The sequence below is a fragment of the Bombina bombina genome, chromosome 2 (assembly GCF_027579735.1).
Source record: "Bombina bombina isolate aBomBom1 chromosome 2, aBomBom1.pri, whole genome shotgun sequence".
NCBI classification, from domain to species: domain Eukaryota; kingdom Metazoa; phylum Chordata; class Amphibia; order Anura; family Bombinatoridae; genus Bombina; species Bombina bombina.
In genome coordinates this window covers 169,665,122-169,686,384 of record NC_069500.1, presented here as the reverse complement: position 1 = coordinate 169,686,384, position 21,263 = coordinate 169,665,122, and the positions used below count along the sequence as shown (strand labels likewise).

The window sequence follows — 21,263 nt, the reverse complement described above, 5'->3', positions numbered from 1 at the left end:
TTATCCTGATGAAAAATCAGAAAAGGAGACTCACAAGAAAGAGCAGATAATTCAGAAACTCTTCTGGCAGAAGAGATGGCCAAAAGGAACAAAACTTTCCAAGAAAGTAATTTAATGTCCAATGAATGCATAGGTTCAAACGGAGGAGCTTGAAGAGCTCCCAGAACCAAATTCAAACTCCAAGGAGGAGAAATTGACTTAATGACAGGTTTTATACGAACCAAAGCTTGTACAAAACAATGAATATCAGGAAGAATGGCAATCTTTCTGTGAAAAAGAACAGAAAGAGCAGAGATTTGTCCTTTCAAAGAACTTGCGGACAAACCCTTATCTAAACCATCCTGAAGGAACTGAAAAATTCTCGGTATTCTAAAAGAATGCCAGGAAAAATGATGAGAAAGACACCAAGAAATATAAGTCTTCCAGACTCTATAATATATCTCTCGAGATACAGATTTACGAGCCTGTAACATAGTATTAATCACAGAGTCAGAGAACCTCTTTGACCAAGAATCAAGCGTTCAATCTCCATACCTTTAAATTTAAGGATTTCAGATCCTGATGGAAAAAAGGACCTAGTGACAGAAGGTCTGGTCTTAACGGAAGAGTCCACGGTTGGCAAGAGGCCATCCGGACAAGATCCGCAAACCAAAACCTGTGAGGCCATGCCGGAGCTACCAGCAGAACAAACGAGCATTCCTTCAGAATCTTGGAGATTACTCTTGGAAGAAGAACTAGAGGCGGAAAGATATAGGCAGGATGATACTTCCAAGGAAGTGATAATGCATCCACTGCCTCCGCCTGAGGATCCCGGGATCTGGACAGATACCTGGGAAGTTTCTTGTTTAGATGGGACGCCATCAGATCTATTTCTGGAAGTTCCCACATTTGAACAATCTGAAGAAATACCTCTGGGTGAAGAGACCATTCGCCCGGATGCAACGTTTGGCGACTGAGATAATCCGCTTCCCAATTGTCTACACCTGGGATATGAACCGCAGAGATTAGACAGGAGCTGGATTCCGCCCAAACCAAAATTCGAGATACTTCTTTCATAGCCAGAGGACTGTGAGTCCCTCCTTGATGATTGATGTATGCCACAGTTGTGACATTGTCTGTCTGAAAACAAATGAACGATTCTCTCTTCAGAAGAGGCCAAAACTGAAGAGCTCTGAAAATTGCACGGAGTTCCAAAATATTGATCGGTAATCTCACCTCCTGAGATTCCCAAACTCCTTGTGCCGTCAGAGATCCCCACACAGCTCCCCAACCTGTGAGACTTGCATCTGTTGAAATTACAGTCCAGGTCGGAAGCACAAAAGAAGCCCCCTGAATTAAACGATGGTGATCTGTCCACCATGTTAGAGAGTGTCGAACAATCGGTTTTAAAGATATTAATTGAGATATCTTCGTGTAATCCTTGCACCATTGCTTCAGCATACAGAGCTGAAGAGGTCGCATGTGAAAACGAGCAAAGGGGATCGCGTCCGATGCAGCAGTCATAAGACCTAGAATTTCCATGCATAAGGCTACCGAAGGGAATGATTGTGACTGAAGGTTTCGACAAGCTGTAATCAACTTTAGACGTCTCTTGTCTGTTAAAGACAGAGTCATGGACACTGAATCCATCTGGAAACCCAGAAAGGTTACCCTTTTCTGAGGAATCAAAGAACTTTTTGGTAAATTGATCCTCCAACCATGATCTTGAAGAAACAACACAAGTCGATTCGTATGAGATTCTGCTAAATGTAAAGACTGAGCAAGTACCAAAATATCGTCCAAATAAGGAAATACCACAATACCCTGTTCTCTGATTACAGACAGCAGGGCACCGAGAACCTTTGTAAAAATTCTTGGAGCTGTAGCTAGGCCAAACGGCAGAGCCACAAACTGGTAATGCTTGACCAGAAACGAGAATCTTAGGAACTGATAATGATCTGGATGAATCGGAATATGCAGATATGCATCCTGTAAATCTATTGTGGACATATAATTCCCTTGCTGAACAAAAGGTAAGATAGTCCTTACAGTTACCATCTTGAACGTTGGTATCCTTACATAACGATTCAATATTTTTAGATCCAGAACTGGTCTGAAAGAATTCTCCTTCTTTGGTACAATGAAGAGATTTGAATAAAACCCCATCCCCTGTTCCGGAACTGGAACTGGCATAATTACTCCAGTCAACTCTAGATCTGAAACACATTTCAGAAATGCTTGAGCTTTTACTGGATTTACTAGGACACGGGAAAGAAAAAATCTCTTTGCAGGAGGTCTCAACTTGAAACCAATTCTGTACCCTTCTGAAACAATGCTCTGAATCCAAAGATTGTGAACAGAATTGATCCAAATTTCCTTGAAAAAACGTAACCTGCCCCCTACCAGCTGAGCTGGAATGAGGGCCGCACCTTCATGTGGACTTAGAAGCAGGCTTTGCCTTTCTAGCTGGCTTGGATTTATTCCAAAATGGAGATGGTCTCCAAACTGAAACTGCTCCTGAGGATGAAGGATCAGGCTTTTGTTCTTTGTTGAAACGAAAGGAACGAAAACGATTATTAGCCCTGTTTTTACCTTTAGATTTTTTATCCTGTGGTAAAAAAGTTCCTTTCCCACCAGTAACAGTTGAAATAATGGAATCCAACTGAGAACCAAATAATTTGTTACCCTGGAAAGAAATGGAAAGTAAAGTTGATTTAGAAGCCATATCAGCATTCCAAGTTTTAAGCCATAAAGCTCTTCTAGCTAAAATAGCTAGAGACATAAACCTGACATCAACTCTGATAATATCAAAAATGGCATCACAGATAAAATTATTAGCATGTTGAAGAAGAATAATAATATCATGAGAATCACGATGTGTTACTTGTTGCGCTAAAGTTTCCAACCAAAAAGTTGAAGCTGCAGCAACATCAGCCAAAGATATAGCAGGTCTAAGAAGATTACCTGAACACAGATAAGCTTTTCTTAGAAAGGACTCAATTTTCCTATCTAGAGGATCCTTAAACGAAGTACCATCTGACGTAGGAATAGTAGTACGTTTAGCAAGGGTAGAAATAGCCCCATCAACTTTAGGGATCTTGTCCCAAAATTCTAATCTGTCAGACGGCACAGGATATAATTGCTTAAAACGTTTAGAAGGAGTAAATGAATTACCCAAATTATCCCATTCTTTGGAAATTACCGCAGAAATAGCATCAGGGACAGGAAAAACTTCTGGAATGACTACAGGAGATTTAAAAACCTTATTTAAACGTTTAGATTTAGTATCAAGAGGACCAGAATCCTCTATTTCTAAAGCAATTAGGACTTCTTTAAGTAAAGAACGAATAAATTCCATTTTAAATAAATATGAAGATTTATCAGCATCAACCTCTGAGACAGAATCCTCTGAACCAGAGGAATCATCAGAATCAGAATGATGATGTTCAGTTAAAAATTCATCTGTAGGGAGAGAAGTTTTAAAAGATTTTTTACGTTTACTAGAAGGAGAAATAACAGACATAGCCTTCTTTATGGATTCAGAAACAAAATCTCTTATATTATCAGGAACATTCTGCACCTTAGATGTTGAAGGAACTGCAACAGGCAATGGGTACTTTACTAAAGGAAATATTATCTGCTTTAACAAGTTTGTCATGACAATCAATACAAACAACAGCTGGAGGAATAGCTACCAAAAGTTTACAGCAGATACACTTAGCTTTGGTAGATTCAGCACTTGACAGCGATTTTCCTGTAGTATCTTCTGACTCAGATGCAACGTGAGACATCTTGCAATATGTAAGAGAAAAAACAACATATATATAAAGCAAAATTGATCAAATTCCTTAAATTACAGTTTCAGGAATGGGAAAAAATGCCAAAGTACAAGCTTCTAGCAACCAGAAGCAATAAAAAATGAGACTTAAATAATGTGGAGACAAAAGTGACGCCCATATTTTTTCGCGCCAAATAAGACGCCCACATTATTTGGCGCCTAAATGCTTTTTGGCGCCAAAAATGACGCCACATCCGGAACGCCGACATTTTTGGCGCAAAATAACGTCAAAAAATGACGCAACTTCCGGCGACACGTATGACGCCGGAAACGGAAATAGAATTTTTGCGCCAAAAAAGTCCGCGCCAAGAATGACGAAATAAAATGAAGCATTTTCAGCCCCCGCGAGCCTAACAGCCCACAGGGAAAAAGTCAAATTTTAAGGTAAGAAAAATGTTAAAATGCATTATCCCAAATATGAAACTGACTGTCTGAAAATAAGGAAAGTTGAACATTCTGAGTCAAGGCAAATAAATGTTTGAATACATATATTTAGAACTTTATAAACAAAGTGCCCAACCATAGCTAGGAGTGTCACAGAAAATAAGACTTACTTACCCCAGGACACTCATCTACATATAGTAGATAGCCAAACCAGTACTGAAACGAGAATCAGCAGAGGTAATGGTATATATAAGAGTATATCGTCGATCTGAAAAGGGAGGTAAGAGATGAATCTCTACGACCGATAACAGAGAACCTATGAAATAGACCCCTTATAAGGAGATCACTGCATTCAAATAGGCAATACTCTCCTCACATCCCTCTGACATTCACTGCACGCTGAGAGGAAAACCGGGCTCCAACTTGCTGCGGAGCGCATATCAACGTAGAATCTAGCACAAACTTACTTCACCACCTCCATCGGGAGGCAAAGTTTGTAAAAACTGAATTGTGGGTGTGGTGAGGGGTGTATTTATAGGCATTTTGAGGTTTGGGAAACTTTGCCCCTCCTGGTAGGAATGTATATCCCATACGTCACTAGCTCATGGACTCTTGCTAATTACATGAAAGAAAAGCCAATACTCTCTCTGAGATGGTGTTGTGTTTGAATGCTGGTGCACTCAAAGCATATGCGTGTATGCTGCTGAATGTTTACTATAAACATTTTTGCTAATGGAAATATATTTATTTATTTATAAAATTTATTTATTTATAAAATATTTTACCAGGAAGGATACATTGAGATTCCTCTCGTTTTCAAGTATGTCCTGCAAAAATGCTTCTATTAAAATGTAAATGTATTCATGCACAAGTCAACATTGACCTTTCTATCCATTTAAGCAGAATAACCTATGACTACAAAGAAAATAATATTCAGATATATTTTCAGACTGTAATTATGATTAATGGTACCTCTTGCTGTGAAAGCTCACTGCCTTGAATTGGAATAAACTGTGTTTGAGAATATGGAGGTTGTTGGGAAACCTTATGCACAAGATAGTCGATGAGCTGCTCCCTGGAGGGATGTCTTACCACAGATGGTTGCCCAGGGTGATGATGGAGCGTGCTATAGTTGGCCTGAGGCCTTGATGGAGGGCACACCTGCCCATTGCTCATATGCATCTGAAAAGATTGTATAATATGTTTGCAATTGTACATGTGCAACAAGTTTGTTAAAGAGGGCATTCATTATATAACAAAGCAAAAACAAAAAAAGCCTCTGTAAGTGGATAAAAGCATATTCTTGTAGTATGACACGTGTGTCTGTTATTGTACACATCGCATTAATAATGACTAAGCTATTAACTGCAGTGTAAATTCTATACATTTTAGCTTGATTGCATCATCTGATTATATGCGCACACTGCCTATGTCTGTAGACAGAACATTTACCTTTTTTATGCTATCGGTAGAGCTGTCCTTGCGTACCAAGGTGGGGTAGTTCTGCTGCCCAGATGCAAATACTTCATCTTGTGCTGGTTCACCTGTGCTGCCAGCCTGCGGATGCTTTAGGCAAAAAGACAAATCATGTATAAGAAAAGGAAGTAAGCTGGAGAAAAACAGTAAAGTGCATCTATAAAGATGTAGATGCATATTTTTTCTTTTTCTAACTTTACATTTATTGATCATAAAAGGTTGGTATATGCAGAAGGAAGATGTGTTGTACTATATACATATAGGGCAGTTATATCAAAGTACCAATGCTGCCCACAACTAGGGTTCCCCCAGGCGATCAGGTTCACTACATGTGAACCTTGTCCATCTATACAGTTTATATTCATTTTATGATCAGTTTGTCATGGTAGTTAAGTCTGATTAAAACTGCAAAAATACACTGTGCAAGCATAAAGAGAAGAGAGCACAGATGGTGTGCACGGACTGTAAGCACAAGAATCCCATTGGAAGGTAAACAAACAGGAGTGTGATTATTTTCTCATGTCGCACTAAATTTTAGAGATTTAAGGTTGAATGTTTTATTAAGAAACCCCCTTCCCGTAATTAGCAAAAAAAAATTAGCAATACAGATACACAGTTATTTAATTTAAAAACAAAAAACAAATTAGCGGCCCTTAAAAATGTGCAATCGGCTGAAATATTGCTATAAATATGCGCCCAAATGGTCAACATTTTTTTTTTTAAAAGAAATTGTCACTTTTGTTTTGGACATATTGTTAGTTTGCTAAACTGCATGCATAAGTGTTTTCTGTAATTTTGTTCTACTATTTTAATATGCGCTTACAACAGGGACAGACAAACCCAGGAAGCCACTAGTTCCTAGAATTTTGCCCATGGCTCCTAACTTTTTTGGGTTATTTTCCATATAGCTATATAAAAATACCACTGCCTGGCTCTTAAAGGCAGGTCTAAAATTTAGGAGCCAGTAAGAATATTTGGAAGTCAAACATATTTGTTGACCCTCTAACTTACTAAATATCATATTTAAAAAAAAAAAATGGTACTGTATTTACAAAATAAAGGGACAATAAAGAAAATTTAAAAACAAATCTTCTTATAAATCCATAATATACAGATCAGTAACTTAAAGGGACATCCAGTCTAAATGTAAATGCACATAGATTTATTACATCTTTGAATAGAAACATATTTGCAATATACATGTATAGGCAAAAATGCTTCTAGTAAAAGTTAACATTTTTCTCTGCACGTGCATGTGAAGCATAGCTAGATATTGTCAGTGCACCCACATTTTAAATAATGCAGCTTCTCAGATCATCAGTGGGGCTTGTATCATGTGAGCAATTAACAAATTGAGTAGATAGCAAATGGTAAAATCACCTTAGGCTCTCTGAGCAAGTGCTGTGTTTAAAATGCTGCTGCACGGTGCATACTTAAATACACTTTTGAAACAGCTATAGCTCTTATTAAAGGCATTTTTGCTAATGCATGTATATTACAACATTTCTTCTGTTCAATACCGAAATGCACTCATGTGGTTTCCAATTTTGGCTGGAATATCCCTTTAAGCACTACAATTAAAGATTGAAAATAAATCAAAACAGTAAAGTGGTTACCCAGAGTACCAGGAAATACATTTAGAGTGCCACTTGGGGCATTCATGCCATCGGTTCCCAATGTTTATATTTCTTCCAACCCATCATTAAATATCCTAAGCAACTCTAAACAGAATGGAAGCATCTTACAATTTAATATCACTTACAAGTGGAAAACTTGTCTAAAGTGAGGACAATTTCAGTATTTATTTTATTCATTTATTTTTCCTCAAGCAGCAAATGTGTTGATGAAGATGTAAGGTAGAGCATTATAGTGAATTCTGTATGTGCCTCAACAGATAAGTCAATGCCAAACCCAGTGGAATACATCTAGAGCACCATTTGTTATTTAGTATGTTGCATAGAGTTTATTATATTTTGTAAAATAAAATGTGAATTTAGTTCTATTGCTTATTGACTTCTGTGCGTCATCTGATGTCAAATACATATATCTGAGCATTTGTATTATTGTAAATATAAACCATAGACACATGCTGAATTTAATGTATCCTATATGTCCACCAGTAAAATGTGCTGCTATTGTAATATAAATGTAGCTCATAATGCTTTTTTGTTTGTTTGTTTGCTGCCTGGATCATAAGTCCGATATTAGTTTGTCAAGCCCTGATTATATCTATAAAACTATCACTTACTGCACATGCACAGAGAACAGAAGCCACTGCACAGCATTTAAATATATATCATACATGGTGCCCATTTTGTAAAAAGCAGTGAATGAGAAATACCAACATGTACTAAGTAACAACACTGCTATTACAGACAGGCAGATTTGCTGTATTTATTCCTGAAATAAAACACAACTTTATTTTCTTGGTCTCACTGTTTTCTCTAAAGAGGCAATCCCATAAAGAGAACAAAATTTATATTTAAAAATTAAATTCCTTTGTTGATTTTCTTTTTACCGTAAAGCTATAAAACTGCAGGACTCTCAGGTAAATCAGGTAAGGCAGTCTTTGCTCTTGCTTAACCCTTTGAGTGCTAAGCACGTTCCCACCTGGGTGCTAAGATTTTTTTAACTTTTTTTTTTATTTTTGAACAATTTTTTTTTTAACTTTTTTTCTTTTCTTTTCAGACCCCCAATACTTACACTGTTGTAAAGGTTAGGCGATTACCTTTCCAATGGTGGGTCTTGAGGGTCTGTAGCTGAGATACAGGCTTCTAAGCAGCATGCCCCCTGCTCCTATACTTAACATTGTTAAGTATAAATAAAGTTATTATTGACGTCACCACGCAAAACGGGAAGCCCTGGCGATGCCTGTCACTCTATAGGCATGATAGCCGGGGGGTAGGAGCGGGTGGGAGCCCCCAGATCTCCCTCAAGGTGGGAGAGTGCTAGTGACGGCTCTTAGCCGTCATTAGCACCAGAGTGGGAAACTCTGTGACGGCTCAGAGCTGTCATTAGCACTCAAAGGGTTAAAGGGACACTCAAGTCAAAATGAAACTCATTATTCAGATAGAGCATGCAGTTTTAAACACCTTTCCAATTTACTTCCATTAAAAAAAAGTGCACAGTCTTTTTATATTTAAACTTTTTGAGTCACCAGTTCCACTGAGCATGTGCAAGAATTCCCAGAATAAGCGTATATGCATTTGTGATTGGCTGATGGACAGTAAAGTCAAGAAAATACTTTCATGATTTAGATAGAACATGTCATTTTAAACAACTTTATAATTTACTTATATTATCAAATTTGCTTTGGTCTCTCTGTATCCTTTGTTGAAGAGAAAAGCTAGGAAGACTTAGAGCCAAAAAAAGCATGCATGTGTCTAGCACTCTATGGTAGCGGTGTATGCAACAATACCATAGAGTGCTACAGACACATGCACATTCCAGTGCAATGAAAACCAAAATACCTTAAAGCGACATTGAACTCATATAATGCATACAAAAGAGCATTAGACATAGGGTGACCATATTGCTGCTTTAAAAAGGGACACATATGAAAAATACATATGTCAGGGTTCTTATACAAAACCTTTCTTTAAAAAGCCCTGAAAACAGCCCTGACATATTTATTTTTCATATGTGTACCTTTTTAAAGCCGCAATATGGTTACCCTAATTAGACACCTTAAAATATTTTGCTGTATGAAAAAAGATTAAAGGAACAGAGAAATGTCAAACTTGTTTCCCCTTAAAGGGACAGTTCACCCAAAAATGTTCTCCCTTTTAAATTGTTTCCAATAATCCATTTTACCTGCTGTAGTGTATTAAATTGTTTACAAGTAGCCCCTTTATCCCTATTTTGGCCTTTGAAATAGCTGATTTAGCCTGTGGTATCCCAACCTATACTAAAAGTTTTGATACTGGAGTCTCAGCTATTGAATAGCCTAAGTAAACACAGCCAGCAGAAGAAATGACACTCCCAGTAGGGTGCAGGATAGTTAAAGGAACATGAAACCCAAAAACTTTCATTCATGATTCAGATAGAGAACACCATTTTAAACAACTTTCTAATTTACTCCTATTATCTAATTTGTTTCATTCTTTTGGTATCATTTGTTGAAGGAGCAGCAATGCACTAATGGTTTCTAACTGAACACATGGGTAAGCCATTCACAATCGATATATATATGCAGCCACCAATCAACAGCTAGGAACCAGGTTCTCTGCTGCTCCTGAGCTTGCCTAGATAAACCTTTCAGCAAAGGCTAACAAGAGAAGGAAGTAAATTAAATAATAGAAGTAAATTGGAAAGTTGTTTTAAATTGTATTCTCTATCTGAATCATGAAAGAAAGATTTTGGGTTTCATGTTCCTTTAAATAATAAAATTATAATTTTCCATTGTTCTCTCTATGTATTAAGCTTTGGTTTTCCAGACAAATATAAGATAAGGAAGCTAGTCTGTGTACACAAAGTGATAACATAATGAGATATGATATTACCTGAAGCTCAATCCATTGTAATAGGCTGTGGTTTAAAAGCACAAAACCAGCGACTTCATATACACAAATAAACCTGAAAATGCGATTTTGCATACATTTTATACTGGTCATTGAAAATACATTAATATAAAAACAATTTTACAGTGTACTGTCCCTTTAATGTGTTTCCAATGCCTTATTATAGCAGCTGTGGAGTATAAAAGTATAGGAAATTGCTACTGTAGGTTTATTTTGTATTTGAAACACGAGTGCTCATTACAATCTCCCTCATTTAAATGGGAGGAGACTGCATTAAGAACAGACCTCCTTATCTCATTTCTATGCACAAATTACACCTTATCTCTGCCTAAATTCATGCCAATGGTTTTTTTTTTTCATTTTGAGCATTATATTGTAATGTATTTATCTTCTTTACATCCAGTACCTGCAAAATGCACACCATGGGAGGATGATTACAGCTTTTGTATCTTGTTTATATAGCTGTCCTATAGATAATATTTCCAGTATAAGTGGTGGTTTTAAACGGCAAAAGCAGCTGCATCACACATACCCCCCAACTGTCCCAATTTTCGCGAGACAGTCCCGATTTTAGGGGTCTGTCTCACTGTCTTGGGTGCTAGCCATCTGTCCCGCATTGCCCCATGCATTTATTTTTTTATTTTATTCTATTGGGCCCATACTCTCTCACATGGTTATATACCTGTTAGATTCCCTGTGGAAAAGGAATGGTGTGTGGGTTAAGCAGGAGTAAGAAGGCTGTATACCCTCTGACCTCAGGTAATGGTGACCTCTAACCCCTGGTAGTGATGACGTCTACCTCCTGGTGATAATACTAAGATGCCTTCAGTTTTATACAATCAGCAGTGCCAACACCAGGGTAGCGCCAGCCTCAGACTGCCAGCTAATGTGCATGCCAACCCCAAGACCCCATACAATGAATTACAGATACCCATATATGATGTAGTGTGTGTGTCTATCTGTATCTATAAGTGTGTGTGTGTATCTGCATGTATAAGTGTATGCTATGTAGTGTGTGTATGTATCTGCATGTAAAAGTGTAAGCTGTGTAGTCTGTGTGTGTGTGTGTATCTGTATGTATAAGTGTGTGTGTCTGTATCTGCATGTGTAAGTGTATGCTATGTAGTGTGTGTGTGTGTGTGTATCTGCATGAGTAAGTGTATACTATGCAGTGTGTGTGTGTATCTGCATGTATAAGTGTAAGCTTTGTAGTGTGTGTGTGTGTGTATCTGCATGTATAAGTGTATGCTATGTAGTGTGTGTGTGTGTGTGTGTATCTGCATGTGTAAGTTTATACTATGTAGTGTGTGTATCTGCATGTATAAGTGTACGCTTTGTAGTGTGTGTGTATCTGTATGTATAAGTGTATGCTATGTAGTCTGTGTGTGTATCTGTATGTATAAGTGTGTGTGTCTGTATCTGCATGTGCAAGTGTATGCTATGTAGTGTGTGTGTGTGTGTGTATCTGCATGAGTAAGTGTATACTATGCAGTGTGTGTATGTATCTACATGTATAAGTGTAAGCTATGTAGTGTGTGTGTATCTGTATGTATAAGTATGTGTGTGTGTCTCTGCATGAATAAGTGCAAGCTTTGTAGTGTGTATGTGTGTATCTGCATGTACAAGTGTATGCTATGTAGTGTTTGTGTATCTGCATGTGTAAGTGTATGCTATGTAGTGTGTGTATCTGCATGTGTAAGTGTATACTGTGTAATGTGTGTGTGTGTATCTGCATGTATAAGTGTATGCTATGTAGTGTGTGTGTATCTGCATTTGTAATTGTTTGCTATGTAGTGTGTGTGTGTGTATCTGCATGTGTAAGTGTATGCTATGTAGTGCGTGTGTATGTATCTGCATGCGTAAGTGTATACTATGTAGTGTGTGTGTATATGCATGTGTAAGTGTAAGCTTTGTAGTGTGTGTGTATCTGTATGTATAAGTGTATGCTATGTAGTGTGTGTGTATCTGCATGTATAAGTGTAAGCTTTGTAGTGTGTGTGTGTATGTATCTGTATGTATAAGTGTATGCTATGTAGTGTGTGTGTGTGTGTATGTGTGTATCTGCATGTATAAGTGTATGCTATGTAGTGTGTGTATCTGCATGTGTAAGTGTATACTATGTAGTGTGTGTGTGTGTCTGCATGTGTAAGTGTATACTATGTAGTGTGTGTGTATCTGCATGTATAAGTGTAAGCTTTGTAGTGTGTGTGTGTGTATCTGCATGTATAAGTGTATGCTATGTAGTGTATGTGTAAGTGTATAATATGTAGCGTGTGTGTGTGTGTATCTGCATGTATAAGTGTAAGCTGTGTAGGGGTGTCTGTGTATGTATGTATCTGCATGTATAAGTGTATGCTATGTAGTGTGTGTGTGTGTATCTGCATGTATAAGTGTATGCTATGTAGTGTGTCTGTATCTGCATATGTAAGTGTGTGTCTGAATCTGCATGTGTAAGTGTGTGTGTCTGTATCTGCATGTGTCAGTGTATGCTATGTAGTGTGTGTGTGTATAAGTATAAGCTTTGTAGTGTGTGTGTATCTGCATGTATAAGTTTATGCTATGTAGTGTGTGTGTATGTATCTGCATGTATAAGTGTAAGCTATGTTGTGTGTGTGTATCTGTATATAAAAGTGTGTGTATATCTGCATGTGTAAGTGTATGCTATGTAGTGTGTGTATGTATCTGCATGTATAAGTGTAGGCTATGTAGTGTGTGTGTGTGTGTGTATCTGTATGTATTAGTGTGTGTATCTGCATGTGTAAGTGTATGCTATGTAGTGTGTGTATGTATATGCATGTATAAGTGTAGGCTATGTAGTGTGTGTGTATCTGCATGTGTAAGTGTATGCTATGTAGTGTGTGTATATCTGCATGTGTAAGTGTATGCTACGTAGCGTGTGTATCTGCATGTGTAAGTGTATGCTGCGTAGTGTGTGTATCTGCATGTGTAAGTGTATGCTACGTAGTGTGTGTATCTGCATGTGTAAGTGTATACTATGTGGTGTGTGTATCTGCATGTATAAGTGTAAGCTATGTAGTGTGTGTGTATCTGTATGTATAAGTGTGTGTGTGCATCTGTATGTATAAGTGTGTGTGTGTGTATCTGTATGTATAAGTGTGTGTGTGTGTGTATCTGCATGTGTAAGTGTATGCTATGTAGTGTGTGTATGTATCTGCATGTATAAGTGTAAGCTATGTAGTGTGTGTGTATGTGTGTATATAAGTGTGTGTATCTGCATGTGTAAGTGTATGCTATGTAGTGTGTGTATCTGCATGTATAAGTATGCTTTGTAGTGCGTGTGTGTATCTGCATTTATAAGTATGCTTTGTAGTGCGTGTGTGTATCTGCATGTATAAGTGTATGCTATGTAGTGTGTGTGTGTATCTGCATGTATAAGTGTATGCTATGTATTGTGTGTGTGTATCTGCATGTATAAGTGTATGCTATGTAGTGTGTGTGTATCTGCATGTATAAGTGTAAGCTTTGTAGTGTGTGTGTGTGTGTGTGTGTGTGTGTGTGTATCTGCATGTATAAGTGTATGCTATGTTGTTTGTGTGTGTATCTGCATGTGTAAGTGTATGCTATGTAGTGTGTGTGTGTTTGTATCTGCATGTGTAAGTGTATGCTATGTAGTGTGTGTGTATCTGCATGTGTAAGTGTATGCTATGTAGTGTGTTACTGTGCATTTTTGCTGACTTTAGAGGCCAGAATCTAGAATATTAATGGGGAATGCAGAGAGCAGTTTTAAATAATATATTATTAAATGTCCAATTAAGATAAAAAAATTTAGCACTGTCACTGCAAAGGCTAATTAAATAGAGAGCTCACATAGCTATACCAGTGGTTTGAGCTTGTATTAAAATATATGACTTTATTTAGAATTTTATTTATATTACATTGGTCTTATGATTTTTGTAAGCCCCGTCCCTGCTCCTGCCCACCAAATTTCAAATTTTGGCCGCAGGGGGGCTGTCCCTCTTTTGAATTTTTAAATGTTGGGAGGTATGATCACATGACAAAATAGATGCAATGAGCGAATTGTAAACAATGTAACACAGGTAAAGTGGATTATTGGGAAAACATTAAACTTTTATGTTTCAAATAGGGCATGCAATTTTAAACAACTTTCCAATTTACTTTTATCACCAATTTTGCTTTGTTCTCTTGGTATTCTTAGTTGAAAGCTAAACCTAGGAAGGCTCATATGATAATTTCTAAGCCCTTGAAGGCCGCCTCTTATCACATGCTTTTTTTCCTGCTTTTCACAACAGGGGAGAGCTAGTTCATGTAAACCATAAAGATAACATTGTGATCACGCCCGTGGATTGTGGCAGACACTGCACTAATTGGCTAAAATGAAAGTTACTAGATAATAAACAAAATGTCATGTGATCAGGGGGCTGTCAGAAGAAGCTTAGATACAGATACAAGGTAATCACAGAGCTAAAACGTATATTAATATAGCAGTGTTAGTTATGCAAAACTGGGGAATGGGTAATAACATAATTTATGCTTACCTGATAAATTTATTTCTCTTGTAGTGTGTTCAGTCCACGGGTCATCCATTACTTATGGGATATATTCTCCTTCCCAACAGGAAGTTGCAAGAGGATCACCCAAGCAGAGCTGCTATATAGCTCCTCCCCTCACATGTCATATCCAGTCATTCGACCGAAACAAGACGAGAAAGGAGAAACTATAGGGTGCAGTGGTGACTGGAGTTATAATTTAAAATTTAGAACCTGCCTCAAAAAGACAGGGCGGGCCGTGGACTGAACACACTACAAGAGAAATAAATTTATCAGGTAAGCATAAATTATGTTTTCTCTTGTTAAGTGTGTTCAGTCCACGGGTCATCCATTACTTATGGGATACCAATACCAAAGCTAAAGTACACGGATGATGGGAGGGACAAGGCAGGAACATTAAACAGAAGGAACCACTGCCTGTAGAACCTTTCTCCCAAAAACAGCCTCCGAAGAAGCAAAAGTGTCAAATTTGTAAAATTTGGAAAAAGTATGAAGTGAAGACCAAGTTGCAGCCTTGCAAATCTGTTCAACAGAGGCCTCATTCTTAAAGGCCCAGGTGGAAGCCACAGCTCTAGTGGAATGAGCTGTAATTCTTTCAGGAGGCTGCTGTCCAGCAGTCTCATAGGCTAAGCGTATTATGCTACGAAGCCAAAAAGAGAGAGAGGTAGCCGAAGCCTTTTGACCTCTCCTCTGTCCAGAGTAAACGACAAACAGAGAAGAAGTTTGTCGAAAATCTTTAGTTGCCTGTAAGTAGAACTTCAGGGCGCGGACCACGTCTAGATTATGCAAAAGACGTTCCTTCTTTGAAGAAGGATTAGGACATAAGGATGGAACAACAGTCTCTTGATTGATATTCCTGTTAGAAACCACCTTAGGTAAAAACCCAGGTTTAGTACGCAGGACTACCTTGTCTGAATGAAAGATCAGATAAGGAGAATCACAATGTAAGGCAGATAACTCAGAGACTCTTCGAGCCGAGGAAATAGCCATCAAAAACAGAACTTTCCAAGATAAAAGCTTAATATCAATGGAATGAAGGGGTTCAAACGGAACACCCTGAAGAACTTTAAGAACCAAGTTTAAGCTCCACGGAGGAGCAACAGCTTTAAACACAGGCTTAATCCTAGCCAAAGCCTGACAAAAAGCCTGGACGTCTGGATTCTCTGCCAGACGCTTGTGTAAAAGAATAGACAGAGCAGAAATCTGTCCCTTTAGTGAACTAGCGGATAAGCCCTTTTCTAAACCCTCTTGTAGAAAAGACAATATCCTAGGAATCCTAACCTTACTCCATGAGTAACTCTTGGATTCACACCAATATAAATATTTACGCCATATCTTGTGGTAAATTTTTCTGGTAACAGGTTTCCGAGCCTGTATTAATGTATCAATAACCGAATCCGAAAACCCACGCTTTGATAGAATCAAGCGTTCAATTTCCAAGCAGTCAGCCTCAGAGAAATTAGGTTTGGATGGTTGAAAGGACCCTGAATTAGAAGGTCCTGCCTCAGGGGTAGAGACCATGGTGGACAGGACGACATGTCCACTAGGTCTGTATACCAGGTCCTGCGTGGCCACGCAGGCGCTATCAGAATCACCGATGCTCTCTCCAGTTTGATCCTGGCAATCAGTCGAGGTAGCAACGGAAAAGGTGGAAACACATAAGCTATGTTGAAAACCCAAGGGGCTGCTAGTGCATCTACCAGCACCGCTCCCGGGTCCTTGGACCTGGATCCGTAACAAGGAAGCTTGGCGTTCTGGCGAGATGCCATGAGATCCAGATCCGGTTTGCCCCAACGACGAATCAGTTGAGCAAATACCTCCGGGTGAAGTTCCCACTCCCCCGGATGAAAAGTCTGGCGACTTAGAAAATCCGCCTCCCAGTTCTCCACGCCTGGGATGTAGATCTCTGACAGGTGGCAAGAGTGAGACTCTGCCCAGCGAATAATCTTCGAGACTTCCAACATCGCTAGGGAACTCCTGGTTCCCCCTTGATGATTGATGTAAGCCACAGTCGTGATGTTGTCCGACTGAAATCTGATGAACCTCAGTGTTGCTAACTGAGGCCAAGCTAGAAGAGCATTGAATATCGCTCTTAATTCTAGAATGTTTATTGGGAGGAGTTTCTCCTCCTGAGTCCACGATCCCTGAGCCTTCAGGGAGTTCCAGACTGCTCCCCAGCCTAGTAGGCTGGCATTTGTTGTTACAATCGTCCAATCTGGTCTGCGAAAAGTCATTCCTTTGGACAGATGAACCCGTGACAACCACCAGAGAAGAGAATCTCTGGTCTCCTGGTCCAGATTTAGCAAAGGGGACAGATCTGAGTAATCCCCGTTCCATTGACTTAGCATGCATAGTTGCAGCGGTCTGAGATGTAGGCGCGCAAATGGCACTATGTCCATTGCCGCGACCATTAAGCCGATTACTTCCATGCACTGAGCTACTGATGGGCTTGGAATGGAGTGAAGGACACGGCAAGCATTGAGAATCTTTGATAACCTGGACTCACAAGGCACCCTTGTGAGTGGTAACAGAGAACTCTTTTCCATGTTCACTTTCCACCCATGCGACCTCAGAAATGCTAGAACTATCTCTGTATGAGACTTTGCATTTTGAAAACTTGACGCTTGTATCAGAATGTCGTCTAGGTACGGAGCCACCGCTATGCCTCGTGGTCTTAGTACCGCCAGAAGTGAGCCCAGAACCTTTGTAAAAATTCTCGGGCCGTAGCTAACCCGAAGGGAAGCACTACAAACTGGTAATGCCTGTCTAGAAAGGCAAACCTTAGGTACCGATAATGATCTTTGTGAATCGGTATGTGAAGGTAGGCATCCTTTAAATCCACTGTGGTCATATATTGACCCTCTTGGATCATGGGTAGGATGGTCCGAATGGTTTCCATCTTGAACGATGGAACCCTTAGGAATTTGTTTAAGATTTTTAAATCTAAGATTGGTCTGAAGGTTCCCTCTTTCTTGGGAACCACAAACAGATTTGAATAAAACCCTTGCCCCTGTTCCGTCCGCGGAACTGGGTGGATCACTCCCATCACTAAGAGGTCTTGTACACATTGTAGAAATGCCTCTTTCTTTACTAGGTTTGTTGATAACCTTGACAGATGAAACCTCCATTGTGGAGGAGAAGTTTTGAAATCCAGAAGGTATCCCTGAGATATAATCTCCAACGTCCAGGGATCCTGTACATCTCTTGCCCAAGCCTGGGCGAAGAGAGAAAGTCTGCCCCCCACTAGATCCGTCTCCGGAAAGCGGGCCCTGTCTTCATGCTGTCTTGGGGGTGGAAGTAGGCTTTCTGGCCTGCTTGCCTTTCCAACCCTGTCTGTAACGAGCAGTAGTTCCTTCCTGTTTTGGAGCGGAGGAAGTTGATGCTGCTCCTGCCTTGAAATTACGAAAGGCACGAAAATTAGACTGTTTGGCCTTTGATTTGGCCCTGTCCTGAGGAAGGGTGTGGCCCTTACCTCCAGTAATGTCAGCAATAATTTCCTTCAAGCCGGGCCCGAATAAGGTCTGCCCTTTGAAAGGAATGTTTAGTAGTTTAGACTTAGAAGTTACATCTGCTGACCAGGATTTAAGCCATAGCGCTCTGTGCTCCTGTATGGCGAATCCAGAATTCTTAGCCGTAAGTTTGGTTAAATGCACTACGGCATCCGAAACAAACACATTAGCCAGCTTAAGGGTTCTAATCTTGCTCAAAGACTCATCCAATGGTGCTGTGCGAATCGCCTCTTCCAGAGACTCAAACCAGAATGCCGCTGCAGCAGTGACAGGCGCAATGCATGCAAGAGGCTGTAATATAAAACCTTGTTGAACAAACATTTTCTTAAGATAACCCTTTAATTTTTTATCCATTGGATCTGAGAAAGCACAGCTATCCTCCACCGGGATAGTGGTACGCTTGGCTAAAGTAGAAACTGCTCCCTTCACCTTAGGGACCGTCTGCCATAAGTCTCGTGTGGTGGCGTCTATAGGGAACATTTTTCTAAATATCGGAGGAGGGGAAAAAGGCACACCGGGTCTATCCCACTCCTTGCTAATAATCTCTGTAAGCCTCTTTGGTATAGGAAAAACGTCAGTACACACCGGTACTGCGTAGTATTTATCCAGCCTACATAATTTCTCTGGGATTGCCACCGTGTCACAATCATTCAGAGCCGCTAACACCTCCCCTAGCAACACGCGGAGGTTCTCAAGCTTAAATTTAAAATTTGAAATTTCTGAATCCGGTCTGCCCGAATCAGAACCGTCACCCACAGAATGAAGCTCTCTGTCCTCATGTTCTGCAAATTGTGACGCAGTATCAGACATGGCTCTCGTGTCATCGGCGCGCTCTGTCCTTAACCCAGAGCTGTCGCGCTTGCCTCTTAACTCGGGCATATTGTATAAAACCTCTTTCATAACATTAGCCATATCATGTAAAGTGATTTGTAAGGCCTTGATGTACTTGGCGCCTCAATCTCACGCACCTCCCGAGCGGGAGACGAAGGTACTGACACGTGAGGAGAGTTAGACGGCATAACTGCACCTTCGTTGTCTGGTGATAATTTCTTTATCGGTACAGATTGACTTTTATTCAAAGTAATATCAATACAATTGGTACACATATTTCTATTGGGCTCCACATCGGCTTTTAAACATAATGAACAAGCAGATTCCTCTGTATCAGACATGTTTAAACAGACTAGCAATGAAGCTAGCAAGCTTGGAAATTACTTTCAATAAGTTCACAAGCAGTATAAAAAACGCTGCAGCGCTTTTAAAAAACACAGTTGAATAACAAAGAACTAATTCAGTTATAGTCAACAATTCTTTAAATGTATTAATTAGCAGAGGATTGCACCCATTAGCAAAAGGATGATTAACCCCTCAGTACCCAAAAAAACGGATATCAAATTAATATTAAACGTTTTTATCACAGTCTAACACACTGTCACAGGTCTGCTGTGACTGATTACCTCCCTCAAAAACGAATTTTAAAGACCCCTGAGCTCTTTAGAGACGTCCTGGATCAAGGAGGAAGAAGCAGGAAGCCTGTGCTAGAATTTTAACTGCGCAACAAGGCGCCAAAAAAGGCCCCTCCTGCTCATTTACAACAGTGGGAGACCTGATATAACGGTTTCTATGCAGAAATATACGTTAGCCATGTGGAAAAAAAGAAAAAATTCATGCCCAAAAGGATTTATCACCAAAGTACCTCACAAAAACGAATAACATGCCAGTAAACGTTTTTTTAAAAACAAACTTCTTTTAATGTCATGCAAAGTTATCACTAAGCCTGCTACCAGTCGCTTCCACTGCAGATAAGGCTTAAGCATTATTTCAGTATTAACAGTATTTTCTCAGTCAAATTCTAGTCCCTAGAAAATAACTCTACTGTGCATACATTCATCAGCCTGATACCAGTCACTACTACTGCATTTAAGGCTGTACTTACATCATACGGGTAACAGCAGTGTTTTCTTAGTCAATTCCATTCCCAGAAAATATTGTACTGCACATACCTCATTTGCGGGGGACCCCGCATGCTATTCCCATGTTCTGAAGTTACCCCACTCCTCAGAATGTCGAGAACAGCCAGTGGATCTTAGTTACGCCTGCTAAGATCATAGAAAAACGCAGGCAGTTTCTTCTTCCAAATACTGCCTGAGATAGAAAAACAGCACACTCCGGTGCCATTTAAAATAACAAACTTTTGATTGAAGAATAATTAAGTAAAAACTCCAACTCCTCCCGCGACCTCCTTCTTTGTTGAGGGTTGCAAGAGAATGACTGGATATGACATGTGAGGGGAGGAGCTATATAGCAGCTCTGCTTGGGTGATCCTCTTGCAACTTCCTGTTGGGAAGGAGAATATATCCCATAAGTAATGGATGACCCGTGGACTGAACACACTTAACAAGAGAAAAAGGGATTATCTAGCTTTTAAAACAACAAAAATTCTGGTGTTGACTGTCCCTTTAAAGGCAAAACACAGGACTGGACCGCACTTACAGACTAAACAGGGTACACATCCTAAGCCACTGTAAACTCCACAGGCCCCAGGCAGCTCAGGGGTTAACTGCCTGGGTTGCAGAGAACTGTGCAGCTGTCTATCAGTGTTCAGGGCTGTGGAGTTTACAGAGGCTTAGGATGTGTACCCAGTCCAGTCTGTGCGTGCGGTCCAGTCCTGTGTTTTGTATTTACATAGGGGATTACAAAAGCCTGTGTCACCCTGGGAGGTTTCCAGTTGGTTTGCTTGGAAGTATGCATTGTGTGGGTGCTGGTTTAGGGTCCCAGGAAGGGGGAGACCTTGACGTGGTCCTGGGCTTGATCCTTTGACGCCAAATGTAACTGACTGTGAATCTGCTGGCAAGTGCCAGGTTTTCTGTGAGTTGTCTTTATTGTTTATTGTTAAAAGGGTATAAAACACAAAACAACATATTTTGTGATTTAGACAGAGCAGACCAAAAAAAGTTTCCAATTTACTTCTATTATCAAAGTTGCTTGTTGAAGAGATACCTAGGTAGGCATCTGGAGCACTACATGG

The 21,263-nt window shown here is 39.6% G+C and overlaps 1 protein-coding gene across 1 annotated transcript in view; it reads right to left on the bottom strand.

Moving 5' to 3' along the window:
• ERBIN (erbb2 interacting protein) overlaps nt 1–21,263 on the bottom strand; it is a gene marked incomplete in the record, with an annotated part of 752,109 nt that overhangs the window by 50,344 nt on the left and 680,502 nt on the right. Inside the window, 2 exon segments of the mRNA XM_053701342.1 lie at nt 5,174–5,383; nt 5,654–5,767. Of these exon segments, the coding sequence (XP_053557317.1) occupies nt 5,174–5,383; nt 5,654–5,767 (324 nt within the window).